Source organism: Hemitrygon akajei, chromosome 2, assembly GCF_048418815.1.
Source record: "Hemitrygon akajei chromosome 2, sHemAka1.3, whole genome shotgun sequence".
Taxonomy (NCBI): Eukaryota; Metazoa; Chordata; class Chondrichthyes; order Myliobatiformes; family Dasyatidae; genus Hemitrygon; species Hemitrygon akajei.
Window position 1 is genome coordinate 1,672,603 of NC_133125.1, and position 14,058 is coordinate 1,686,660.

General features: G+C 40.6%; 1 protein-coding gene across 5 annotated transcripts in view; it reads right to left on the reverse strand.

The window, feature by feature from the left end:
• LOC140738594 (uncharacterized) overlaps positions 1 to 14,058 on the reverse strand; it is a 156,063-nt gene that overhangs the window by 65,864 nt on the left and 76,141 nt on the right. For 4 of the 5 annotated variants that reach the window (XR_012101407.1, XM_073066114.1, XM_073066143.1 and 1 more), the window contains exons 16-19: positions 10,591 to 10,802; positions 9,399 to 9,795; positions 3,782 to 3,940; positions 3,344 to 3,380 (exon numbers count right to left, since the gene is read on the reverse strand). Coding sequence is in view for 4 of the 5 variants with exons in the window: in XM_073066114.1 (XP_072922215.1) it covers positions 3,344 to 3,380; positions 3,782 to 3,940; positions 9,399 to 9,795; positions 10,591 to 10,802 (805 nt within the window). In the remaining variant the exon portion in view is untranslated. The remainder of the gene's footprint in view (positions 1 to 3,343; positions 3,381 to 3,781; positions 3,941 to 9,398; positions 9,796 to 10,590; positions 10,803 to 14,058) is intronic. The other variant, XM_073066125.1, reaches the window with a different exon arrangement.

Consider the following 14,058-nt stretch of genomic DNA (forward strand, 5'->3'; position numbering starts at 1 on the left):
ATCATTCCACAGCAAGAGCATTTTTGTATCAGATATATAAAAGTGCAAATCTATGTCAAACCTTTGTTATTTAGTCTTTGTGATACTGAATTAACAACCTATGTTCCCCCTAAGCTGTGAGCGTGTGCGCGCACACACGTTTTTCAACCAGCGCACAAAGGAAATTAATGTGCGCACAAAAGGTTAGTTACCTAAGATAATGCAGTAATTAATAATTATACTTATTGAAAATCTTTTAGCTAAATGTTTCTGTTAACTAGTTAGTCCGTTTTTCAAATACCACAATGCATGTCACTAATTTACGTCACCTCATCTTTCCTGTTCCAGTTTGTACAGCTGCATCATGGTGGCAGCCATCTTTGGCGGACAGTGTTCATATCATAAAGTTTACAAAGATCTGTTACAAATCCTGTAGATAGCTTACTAAGTTTTTATTGCAAAAAAAATTGTTTCACTATGTCGAATTCAAAAGAAGCGAAGGGCGTGAAGCGCAAAAGAACTGCAAATTTGTTTAAAGTTTTTCTAAGCCAACAATGTGAAGAAAACATCACAGTAGATACAAGTTCGCTGTTGACATTTATAAATAGACTTTGTGTTCATTTAGAAGAAAGGTTTCCTGAAGATGAGGTACAAGAACGGTCAGCTTTTGATTTCTCCGCAATTGCAGATTGTGACTTCACATTTGGCGATGAACAAGTTAATGCCTTATGTCTAAAATATTATGATTTTCTAGCTAAAAATACTGTAATAGTTAGTTTAATGATTTCAAATTGTCCATGCAAGAAAAATTTAAATCCAAACTGATTTCAAACTTTGCTTAAATGGTGGCATTTATATTTCAAAATGAAATTTTGCAACCTTGCACAGTTGATGGACATTGGGGAAACCTTTCTTGCGTCTAGTGTGGATGGTGAACGAGGTTTTAGCCTAATGAATCAACTCAAAAACAAACTGAGAAACCGTTTAGGTGAATGTTATTTGGATATGTTAATGAGAATCAAAAGCTATCAATTGGATGGAAGCTCTATTAGTCTAGATAGAGTTTACAAAGAATGGGTAAATGCCAAAGACAGGAGAGAGAAAAAAAATAACTGAGTGACTTAAATATGTAATGTTATTTTGTTGTTATTCTGTGCAGTGTTATGTCAAATATTTTGTAAACCTACATAAACTGTGCCATGTGTGCATTCAGTGCACACATACTTTTGGCACAAGGAAAAAATTTGCACAACATAAGATTTTTGCGCACACTGACTACTAAAAATTAGAGGGAACATTGTTAATAATCTATTTTATAAATGAGCAAAATAAATGTCAGGTTCTTACATACTCCCTGTGTCCATAAGACCGTAAGACATAGAAGAAGAATTAGGCCATTTGGCCCATCTGCTCCGCCATTCAATCATTGCTGATCCTTTGTCCCCCTCCTCAGCCCCACTCTCCGGCCTTCTCCCTGTAACCCTTGATGCTGTGGCCAATGAAGAACCTATCAAGCTCTGTCTTAAATATAACCAATGACCCAGTATCCACAGCTACCTGTGGTAACAAATTCCACAAATTCACTACCATCTGACTAAAGGAATTTCTCCACATCTGTCTTAAATGGACGTGCCTCTCTCCTCTCTCTCACACCTACTCTGTCCAGGCATTTCAACATTCAAAACGTTTCAATGACATACTCCCTCATCCTTCAAATTACAGCAAGTACAGACCCAGAGCTATCAAATGTTCCTCATAAGATAACCGTTTCATTCCCAGAATCATCCTTGTGAACCTCCTCTGAACCCTCTCCAATGCCAGCATATCTTTTCTTGGATGAGGAACCCAAAACTGTTCACAATACTGCCAGTGCCCCATAAAGCCTCAGCATCACATTCCTGCTCTTGTATTCTAGACCTCTTGGAATGAATGCTAACTCTGCATTTGCCTTCCTCACCACCGACTCCACCTACAAGTTAACCTTTAAGGTGTTCTGCACAAGGACTCCCAAGTCCTTTTGCATCTCAGGTTTTTGGATTTTTTCCCCCATTTAGAAAAGTCTGCACTTTAAATTCTACTACCAAAGTGCTTGACAATGTATTTTCCAAACTGTTTTTAATTTGCACTTTCTTGCCCATTCTCCTAATCTTCTGCAGCCTACCTGTAACCTCAACACTGCCTGCCCCTCCACCAATCTTCGTATCATCTGCAAATTTGGCAACAAAGCCATCCATTTCATCATTTAAATCATTATATAGAACATAAAAAGCAGTCCCAACACCGACCTCTGCATAACACCACTAGTCATTGGCAGCCAAGCAGAAAAGGATCCTTTTATTCCCACTCGCTGCCTCCTACCAATCAGCCAATTCTCTAACCATGTCAGTAACATTCCTGTAATACCATGGGCTCTTAACTTGGTAAGCAGCCTCATGTGTGGCACCTTGTCAAAGGCCTTCTGAAAGTCCAAATATACAACATTCTCTACACACCTTTATCTATCCTACTTGTAATCTCCTCAAAGAATTACAACAGGTTCGTCAGCCAAGATTTTCCCTTAAGGAAACCATGCTGACTTTGTCCTATCTTGTTCTGTGTTTCCAACTACTCCATAACCTCGTCCCTAACAATTGACTCCAATATTTTCCCAACCGCTAAGATCAGGCTAACTGGTCTATAATTTCCTTTCTTAAGGAGTGGAGTGAGATTTGTACTTTTCCAGTCCTCTGGTACGATGCCAGAGTCCAATGATTTTTGAAAGATCATTAATAAAGCCAACAATCTCTCCCGCTACCTCTTTCAGCACCCTAGAGTGCAGTTTATCTGGCCTGGGTTACTTATGTACCCTTGAGTCTTTAGCTTTTTGAGCACCTTCTCCCTTATAATGGTAACTGCACTCACACCCTTCAACATCTGGCACACTGCTAGAATGCTCTGCTCTCTGTGAAGACTTAAGCAAAATACTCACTCAGTTCATCTGCCGTCTCCTTGGCTCCTGGTATTATTTCACCAGCCACAGTTTCTAGCATCCTACATCCACTCTCATCTCTTTTATTTTTTACATACTTGAAAATGCTTTTACTATGCACTTTGATATTGTTTGCTAGCTTGCTTTCATATTTTATCTTTTCCCTCCTAATGATTCTTTTGTTCTCAGTAGGGTTTTAAAAACTTCTCAGTCGTTTGACGTCCAACTCATTTTTGCTTTGTTGTATGCCCTCTCTTTTGCCTTTACACTAGCTTTGACTTGTCCTGGGCACTGACTGCCTGCAAGTCCAATGGAAATGAATGTTTGTGACAGCTCATAATATAGTGGCATTACATTACTAATGCTTGAAAAATCCACATGAAAATTAGTACTCACCTTGATTTGGGCCTTCATTTGGAACTTCAAAAACTTCCTGTAGAATGAATAATTCCAAATTATTTTCTGATAAATATCAATTTTAAAGCAGCAACTGATTGTGAATATTTGCTCTAGATCCATAATTAAAATCTAGACTGTGTGACAGACTGCCATAATGCATAATGTGAGGATTAAAACGAATGTCTTTAAACCAGTGCCGAGAATACACTAATATTCACAAATTAGTATTTTCAGATATTTTGCAGCCTTATTTTTAAAATTTTAACCTGTAAAGTGCATTAGTACCTTTAACTTAATGCACTTTTGAAACTATTTTTAAAACTTGCTTTTGCCATGATTTATTTACTCAGGGCACAGCTGCCAACGATTCTCTAACATTATCTAAATAACTGCATTAACGCTTCGTTGAAAACAATTGTGGAAACTTGCACTTACAACAAAAAGTTCAATCTGGTCAGCAGTTGCTGGGCGGTAATCTTCCTCTGGAATAAAGGTGCAAGACTGACTGGCTTCACGTTTATCACGTAACTCAAGAAGTGAGTGTTCAGCTTCTCTAGTATAGTTCTTGTCTGAGACATTAAGGGCTATTTCAAGCTGTGTGTGATAAATGGGAGTGAGAGGTATGGAAAAGTTTCCAAATAAAACACATTTTAAAGCCGCATTTCTTGTTTCCAGTCGGTTTTACTAAATTGCACAATTGCACTAAATTTTAGTCTCGGTTATCTTAGAATTATCAACTCAACTACCTACAAGAAATGCAGGTTTCTGGTACACACATAAGGAAAATTGATGTAGAATTAAACCAACATAAAGATAAAGCAACCATGACAAATAATACCAAATCAACTGTGAAAAATAGTAATTCCTTGTATTACTCTTGTTAATGGAATAAATTAACATCATATAAACAATTCTTATGGAAACTATTGTCAAGGGATTGGAATAGGAGCGACAGGTGCCAATGAGAGATCACAGATACAGCTTCAAATGAAGGCAAGCCGCTACCCCCAGGAGAGGTGGAAAAGAAGACGTGATTGAATCAAAGCTGGTGGACAGAACAGGCAACAAGAAAGCTTACAAGTATAATTCAAGTGATATGAATTAAAATTATGCAAACATAATGAATATTCCTCACTGAGATCGAATTTATAACATAATCTCATGGAAACACAGATATTGCATAAAATATTCTATTTGAACTATTAAGTTATTCAGATTAGAAGGCAATTGCATGAAATATCATATCAATTAGTTCCACGTAATTTACGGTAAAATCAAAATAGTAAAAATGAACCTGAACAGATTAACCTGCAACAAGAAAAAGTGACCCGTAAAGCAGAGATCATGAAAACCAGGGGGGGTGAATTCACAAATACATTCAACAATAGGAAATCTGAGGTCCAAAGCAGAGGTTGAACGTTTGAACTATTTTCTCTGGAACAGTGCAATTTAATAGAGAAAGAGTATTTCGTTGAGCAGTTTAACACAGTGCAGGCCCTTTGGCCCACAATATTGTACCAACCCTTTAACTTACTCTGAGATCAACCTAACCCTTCTCTCTCACATAGCCCTCCATTTCATTTATTATACAGGGACCTATCCAAGAAGTTGATTTAAACACAGTAGAAGGTCCTTTATACACTCAGTGGCCACTTTATTGATTACCTCCTGTAATGCAGTGGGCAGTGAGTGTAACCCATCCACTTCAAGGTTCAATGTGTTGTGTAGTCAGAATTGCTCCTCTGTAACACCACTGTTGTAGAGTGTGGTTATTAGAGTAAATGTCGCCATCCTGTCAGCTTGAACCAGGCTGGCCTTTCTTCTCAAACCTGTCTCATTAAGAAGGGGCTTTCATTCACAGAACTACTGCTTGCTAGATGCTTTTTGGTTTAAAGCTATCTCGTAGTCATTCTATAAATTCCCTCAGGATCCAGCACCAACCTGATTTTCCTTACCTACTTGAATATTGAAATCCCCCCATGATAATCATAACATTATCCTTTTTACATGAACTTTCTATCTCCCATTGTAAATTGTTTACAGCTCTGAATATACTCCCATCAGGGTCTTTTTACTCTTGCAGTTTCTTAGCTCTACCCACAACGATTTTACATCTTCCGATCCTACATCACCACTTTCTATGGATTTGATTTCACTTTTTACCAACAGAGCCACCTGCCCTACCTGCCTACCTATCTGTCATTTTGACACAATGTGCATCTTTGGATGTTAAGCTCCAAACTTTGCTCTTCTTTCAGCCCCGACTCAGAGATGCTCTCAACACCATACCTGTGCTACAAAATAATCTACCTTATTTCATATACTATGTGCACTCAAACATAACACATTCTGTCCTGTTTTCATCATCCTTTTAAATAATGCTCCCATGATACTATTCAACTCATTCCACTGATTACAGTTTTGCCCTATCATCTGTCTGTCCTTCTTCACAGTCTCACTACACACTGCACCTACATTCCCACACCCCCCCAATCAAATTAGTTTAAACACTCCCAATTGCTACTAGCAAACCTTTCAGACAGACAGACATATTTTATTTATCCCGAGGGAAATTGATTTCGTTACAGTCGCACCAACCAAGAATAGTATAGAGACATAGCAATATAAAACCATAAATAAATAATAAGTAAATTATGACAATTGGAAATAAGTCCAGGACCAGCCTATTGGCTCTGGGTGTCTGACCCTCCGAGGGAGGAGTTGTAAAGTTTGATGGCCACAGGCAGGAATGACTTCCTATGACGCTCAGTGTTGCATCTCAGTGGAATGAGTCTCTGGCTCCATGTACTCCTGTGCCTAACCAGTACATTATGGAGTGGATGGGAGACATTGTCCAAGATGGCATGCAACTTGGACAGCATCCTCAAGGACATTAGCCCCCTCAGGTTCAGTTGTAAACTGTCCTTTTTGTACAGGTCATACCTTCCTCAGAAGAGATCCCAATGATCCAGCAATCTGAAAACCTGCCCCCTGCATCCGTTCCTCAGCCAAGCATTCATCTGCCAAATCATCCTATTCTTACCCTTACTGGCACTTGGACAGGCAGCAATCCAGAGATTACTACCCAGGAGGTCCTGCTTTCCAGCTTTCTACCTATCTCCCTATATTCTCTCTTCAGGACCTGCTCGTTTTCCCTACCCACAGTATGTCGTTGGTACCAATATGTACCATGACTTCGTACTTCCCCTTTAGAATCCTATGGACACAATCTGAGACATCCCTGACCTTTCATGTCCACAGAATCCCATATCACCTCTGCACTCCTTTTCTTCCCCCTTCCCTTCTGAGCCTCTCCTGACAGTCACCCAGGAACCTGACACCTGCAAGTTAGGAGCGACTATCTCTCTACAGTTCCTATTCACCACTTCCTCATTCTCCCATAAGAGCCAAAGGTCATTGAGCTGCAGCTCCTCAGAGACCATGATAACTAACTGGAGCTTCATTCAGATGTAGTTACCAAGGAGACTGGATGCCTCCCAGAGTTCCATCATCTCACACGAAGAACATATCACTAACCCTGGATCCTTTCTCACTGCACCACCTATGTACTAACAGATAAAACAGAAATATAATTATTAGTGCCTTGAGTATTCAATCCCACAACTACTTTTCACATTTTACTGTTTCATTTTTAAATTTAAAATACATTGAAATTGGATTTTTGAGCTAATCTACAAAACATTGTGCATCATGTCAAATCAAAAGATTCCAAAACCTGTCAACAATTTACTAAAAATTTAAAACCAAAAATAAGAATCTGAAAAAGTATTCATCCCCTTTGCAATTAGTACACTAATTTTCCTCAGAAGCAATATGGGGAGGACAGTAACAGACTTACTGATTACATCACTAGCTACATTAACACTGTAATACCATTAAGAACTCTTCGCTGCTTCCCTAACAACAAACCATGGGTCACCAGTGATCTAAAGGCTCTTCTCAATTGCAAAAAGAGAGCCTTTAGATCAGGAGACAGGGAGGAATTGAAACATGTGCAAAGGGAGCTGAAGGAGAAGATCAAGGCAGCTAAAGAGGAATACAGGAGAGAGCTCGAGAACAAGCTTGGGCAGAGTAACACATGGAAGGTATGGAGAGGCATGAAGAATTTTATTGGCTTCAATCAGCCTAGCTGTAGAGCAGCTGTGAATAGGTTCATGAGTTAAACCAATTCTTCAGTAGGTTTGACAACTGCCCTCCTGTTCACATCCCCTCAGCAAACCAGTATACATGCAGAGGCACCAAGTGCTCACCCAGCACCAACACCTCTCCTCCTCCCTCCTCCAATTCAACACGTGGATGAACAACACAGGCTACCACTGTTCACATCCCTTCCTTGATCTCCCATCCACACCACCATATACCAATGCTATTGACCCAATCTTCACCTCCCCCAACCCCACCTTCTACCAACACCCCAGTCATCATGGACTCAACTTCACTACTGAGCAGGTGAGAAGAGCTCGGGGGAAACTCAGACACGGCAAAGCACTGGGACTAGAAAGTGTGAACCCCAAGGTCCTGAAAGACTGTGCTGTGCAGTTTTAAGTTCTCCATTGCATTTTCCATCTGAGTCTCAGCCTGGAAAGGGTCCCGACTGTGTGGAAAACCTTGTGTGGTCCCAATACCCAAGAAGGACCAACCGAAAGTATTGAATGACTATGGTCCAGTGGCCCTGACCTCACATCATGAAGACCCTAGAGAGGCTGATCCAGACTCAACTCCAACCCCTGGTCAGATCAGCCATCTATCTCCTGCAGTTTGCCTATCAGGAGCACATTGTCACATACCTGCTGAACAGAGCCTACTCCCGTTTGGATAACCAGGGCAGTACTGTGAGGATCATTTTTTTTGATTTCCCAAGTGTCTTCAATACCGTACATCTCTCATTGCTAGGGGAATAGCTTCATTCAAAGCAGGTTGGCACTTCTACTGTCTCCTGGATAATGGACTATCCTGGAAAGGATGTGTGATCATTGGAGAGAGACCAGAGGAAGTTCAGTGGGATGATTCCAGGAATGAAAGAGTTAACATATGAGGAGCATTTGGCAGCTTTGGTCCTGGACTCACTGGAATTTGGAAGGATGTATGGGGATCTCATTGAAACCTACCGAATGTTGAAAGGATGAGATAAGGTGAATGTGGAGAGAATGTTTTCTATGGTGGAAGTACCTAGAACTGGGGGCACAGCCTCAAAACTGAGGGATGACCTTGTAAAACAGACGGAAAGAGAAATTCTTTTAGCTCGAAAGTAGTGAACCTGTGGAATGCTCTACATAGACTGCAGTGAAGGTCAAGTCCATGGGTATATTTAAGGTGGAAGTTGATATTTCCCTGATCAGTCAGGCCATCAAAGGATTTGGCAAGGAGGCAGGTGTATGAGGTTGTGTGGGATACAGGATCAGCTATGATGGAATGGTGGAGCAGGCTTGATGAGCTGAATGACCTAATTCTGCTCCTGTGTCTTACCGAAATGCTTGGATTAGAATTCATGAAACTCATTAAGTATAGCAAATGAATGAGCAGGAAGAACTAAGAAATAAGGCAAGTATAGTCAGCATTCAGTGAATTTTGAACTGCAGAATACTCCATGCATAACTGTATGGTTTGTAATCGTATATGTCACATGAAATAAAAAGCACAAGGTTCTTAATTGTAGTATAAGGTAGCAGAGGTGTAGAGAAGTATAAAACTTGAGAAATATATAAATCTAAGGGATTCTGCAGATGCTGAAAAACAGAGTAACATACACTCAGCAGGTGAGGCAGCTTCTATGGATGGGGAAAAAAGAAATTACATTTCAACCGAGAGAACATGCAGTGGTCTGGAGAATAGATTTTCAGCCCTTTGTGAGCAACTCACTCACACATGACTGAGAACTTGGCCCATTTTCCACATCAAAGCAAGTTAATATGGGAAAATGGAGATCCGCTGTTAAGTTAGAAAGAGGAGGTACAAGGCATGTAATGAATATATCAGAATGCTTAGTCAGGAAGCAAGTGTCTGGTATTGAGTATTTTTAAAAACATATTACCTCCTCCATCGTCTCCTCCACTTGGGCTTGCACAGGTTCAGGTGATCTAAGGCTAATTGGCACAAAAGCTGGTGCTTTGTTGACCTCCTCTGGATTGATGGGATAGATGTCCTCCTCGTGTTCTACATCTGATTCTTCATCATCCTCCTCCTCTTGGAATGCTCTCAGGGTAACAAGTGGCTTCTTTGTTGTTCCTTGGCTTCTGCTACCAGCAGTTTTAATCTGAGCCTCTTTTTTACCCAACATTTTGCTGACTTTGGATTTAGTTTTCTGAGATCGAACCAGTCTAGATCTGACTTTGCCCTCACTGTCTCCCTCAGATGAGAAGGGAGGAGCTGGCGGTGATTGATTTGCTGAAGGGTTATAAAATGTTGTAGGCTTGGGCTGCCTCCCAGATCTACAATAGAAACAAATTTACCTCTTGTGTCTATGCAACTCAATCCACAGATACATAAAGATAAAATTTAGCTTTATTGGTCATGTGTACATTGAAACAGTGGCAAATCGAATAAGCAAGGGTTGTGCTGGGCAGCCAACAAGTGTTGACGTGCTTCCGGCACCAATAGAGTATGCCATTAACTCATTATCCCTTAACATATGTCTTTGGAATGTGGGAGGAAACTGAAGCATCCATAAGAAACCTACACAGTCACAGGGAGAACATAAAATCTCCTTACAGGCAGCAGCAGGAATTGAACTCCCATATTATAGGTGGTGCTATATAGCTTGGCACTAGGTTAAGGTTGGTGCTTAATTGCTACCCACTGTCACCCTTTTCTCAATTTATGTTGTGTTTTGAATAGTACATCTGAAAATGAGCACCATATTTTCACAAAAATGTGTAACTTTAATTAAAGGAGTATCATCACTGTAAGATTCTGAGCTGAGTGGCCTAATAACAGGACTTCGACATTCTACAGGCCAACAGTTAGTCAACAAATACTCAGCAGATGGGATTTCTTCCTTTGATTGAGGAACTAAGGCCACCAACAAAAGTACTCCTACTGCCAACAGGGATCGAGATAAACTACATCAAGCTTAAACCAAGACCGGAACCATTCATGTAATGCTTACTCAATGAGTTGGCATTGGGCAAAATTCAGGTGTGGATGCAAATGATCAAGATTACCCCCAAATCCACAGAGGGGTATTCAATTGAAAAGTGAACACTGATGTCAGTAGATTCCCATACCTGGTTGGCTTGCTCATGATATTTTCCTGAACAGCAGCTAATGTTAACTCCTCCTGCTCATTCTGTTCATCATGCTGAAATGTCTTTTCCAATTGTTGTTCTTTGTTAAAATTGCCAGTCTTCCTTGGTCGCTCGGTGATCGAATCAGGAACATTTTTGCTCTTTGATTCCACCGTGTCTGAACATGCAGCATCGAGAAACTGGGATTCTGACTGAAAACCAAAGCAAAACTGGTTTTACAGTTGAACTGATCAGTACTAATGATTGAATTATCAGCACAAACAAGTTGTTCACTATGTACCTGTTATCAGATCTATACTCTGGCAATAATTTCACTACCAAATTAAAGACTCAGTGAAAAGAAAGATACATAAATATGTATTTTATTCAGCTTTGTAATTAATCCAATTAATTTTAGCTATTCATCGATAGGAACTACATAGACAATTAGCTTGAGAAAAAAGATGGTTTAACTGATTATGCAATTAACAACACACACCCTTCCTCGTGGGAGCTGGCCGGTGTATAAATTTGAAGGGCTTAAGTTTGAAGAGTTCTGATCAGCCATAGGTCATATATAACTGGGCATAAGAGTTTACCTCGGAGTATATTTTGGAATGATATACCATTGGAAGTGTTACATCTTTCTTCTAATTTTTAAAAAGGAAAACAGTTTTTCAGAGGGTTTCTAAAGCTTTAGGAGCAGCTGGATTATACATGAATAATGAGAGAACTTGGACCTCAGTTTCCAGGTGAAAGCAAGTTAGTAAGGGAAATGAGAGATCAGCCAACAGAAGCACAGAAACCCTACAGCACAATACAGGCCCTTCAGCAATGCTGTGCCAAACATCTACTTACTTTAGAATTTACCTAGGGTAACCCATAGCCCTCTATTTTTCCAAGCTCCATGTACCAATCCAGGAGTCTCTTAAAAGACCCTATCATATCTGCCTCCACAACCATTGCTGGAAGCCCATTCCATGCACTCACCACTCTCTGCGTAAAAAAACTTAACCTTGACATCACCTCTGTACCTACTTCTAAGCACCTTAAAACTGTGCCCTCTTGTGTTAGTCATTTCAGCCCTGGGGAAAAACCTCTTACTATCCACACGATCAATGCCTCTCATCATCTTATACACCTTTATCACTGATCAATAATTATAGACTCATTGGTCTATAATTTCCTGGGCTACCTCTACTCCTTTTCTTGAATAAGGGAACAACTTCTGCAACCCTCCAATCCTCCGGAACCCCTCCCATCCCCATTGATGATGCAAAGACCATTGCCAGAGGCTCAGCAATCTCCTCCCTGGCCTCCCACAGTAGCTTGGGGTAAATCTCATCTAGTCCAGGAAACTTATCCAACTTGATGCTTTCCAAAAGCTCCAGCACATCCTCTTTCTTAAGGTCTATATGTTCAAGCTTTTCAATCCACTGTAAGTCATCACTACAATCGTCAAGATTCTTTTCTGTAGTGAATACTGCAGCAAAGTATTCATTAAGTACCTCTGCGATCTCCTCCGGTTCCATACACACTTTTCCACTGTCACACTTGATTGGTCCTATTCTCTCACATCTTATCCTCTTGCTCTTCACATACTTGTAGAATGACTTAGTGTTTTCTTTAACCCTGCTCGGCAAGGCCTTCTCATGGCCCCTTCTGGCTCGAATTTCATTCTTAAGCTCCTTCCTGCTAGCCCTATAATCTTATAACCATATAACCATTACAGCACGGAAACAGGCCATCTCGGCCCTTCTAGTCCATGCTGACGCTTACACTCACCTAGTCCCACTGGCCCTCACTCAGCCCATAACCCTCCATTCCTTTCCTGTCCATATACCTATCCAATTTTACTTTAAATGACAATACTGAACCTGCCTCTACCACTTCTACTGGAAGCTCGTTCCACACAGCTACCATTCTCTGAGTAAAGAAATTCCCCCTCGTGTTACCCTTAAACTTTTGCCCCCTAACTCTCAAATCATGTCCTCCTGTTTGAACCTCCCCTACTCTCAATGGAAAAATCCTATCCACGTCAACTCGATCTATCGCCCGCAATATCTTAAATACCTCAATCAAGTCCCCCTTCAACTTTCTACGCTCCAAGGAATAAAGACCTATCTTGTTCAACCTTTCCCTGTAACTTAGGTGCTGAAACCCAGGTAACATTCTAGATCTTTGTAGATTCTAGATCTCTATTATTATCTAGTTTTTTGAAACTTTTGTAAGCTTTTCTTTTTGACTAGATTTTCAACAGCCTTTGTACGACATGTTTCCTGTATCCTACTATCCTTTCCCTGTCTCAGTGGAACATTCCTATGCAGAATGCCACTCAAATATCCCCTGAACATTTGCCACATTTCTGCCGTGCATTTCCCTGAGAACATCTGTTCCCAACTTATGCTTTCAAGTTCCTGCCTGATAGCTTCATATTTCCCCTTACTCCAGTTAAACACCTTCCTAACTTGTTTGTTCCTACCCCTCTCCAATGTAAAGGAGATAGAATTATGATCACTATCTCCAAAATGGTCTCCCACTGAGAGATCTGACACCTGACCAGGTTCAATTCCCAATACCAGATCAAGTACAGCCTCTCCTCATGTAGGCTTATCTACATATTGTGTCAGGAAACCTTCCTGGACATAACTAACAAATCCCACCCCATCTAAACCCCTTGCTCTAGCTAGATAGAACCATAGAACATTACAGCACAGAAACAGGCCTTTTGGCCCTTCTTTGCTGTGCCAAACCATTTTTCTGCCTAGTCCCACTGACCTGCACCTGGGCCATATCCCTCCATACCCCTCTCACCCATATACCTGTCCAAGTTTTTCTTAAATATCAAAAGTGAGCCCACATTCACCACTTCATCGGGCAACTCATTCCACACTCCCACCACTCTCTGCGTGAAGAAGCCCCCCCTAATGTTCCCTTTAAACTTTCCCCCTTCACCCTTATCTCATGACCTCTGTTTTTTTTTCTCCCCTAGCCTCAGTGGAAAAAGCCTGCTTGCATTCACTCTATCTATACCCATCATAATTTTATACACCTCTATCAAATCACCCCTCATTCTCCTACGCTCCAGGGAATAAAGTCCTAACCTATTCAACCTTTCTCTGTAACTCAGTTTCTCAAGTCCCGGCAACATCCTTGTAAACCTTCTCTGCACTCTTTCAACCTTATTAATATCCTTCCTGTAATTAGGTGACCAAAACTGCACATAATACTCCAAATTCGGTCTCACCAATGTCTTATACAATCTCACCATTACATTCCAACTCTTATACTCAATACTTTGATTTAAAAAGGCCAATGTACCAAAAGATCTCTTTACAACCCTATCCACCTGTGACACCACTTTTAGGGAATTATGTATCTGTACTCCCAGATCCCTCTGTTCTGAACCACGGTGGGCTTCACAGCTGAACAGGTGAGAAGACAGCTGAAACGTCTCCACCCAAGCAA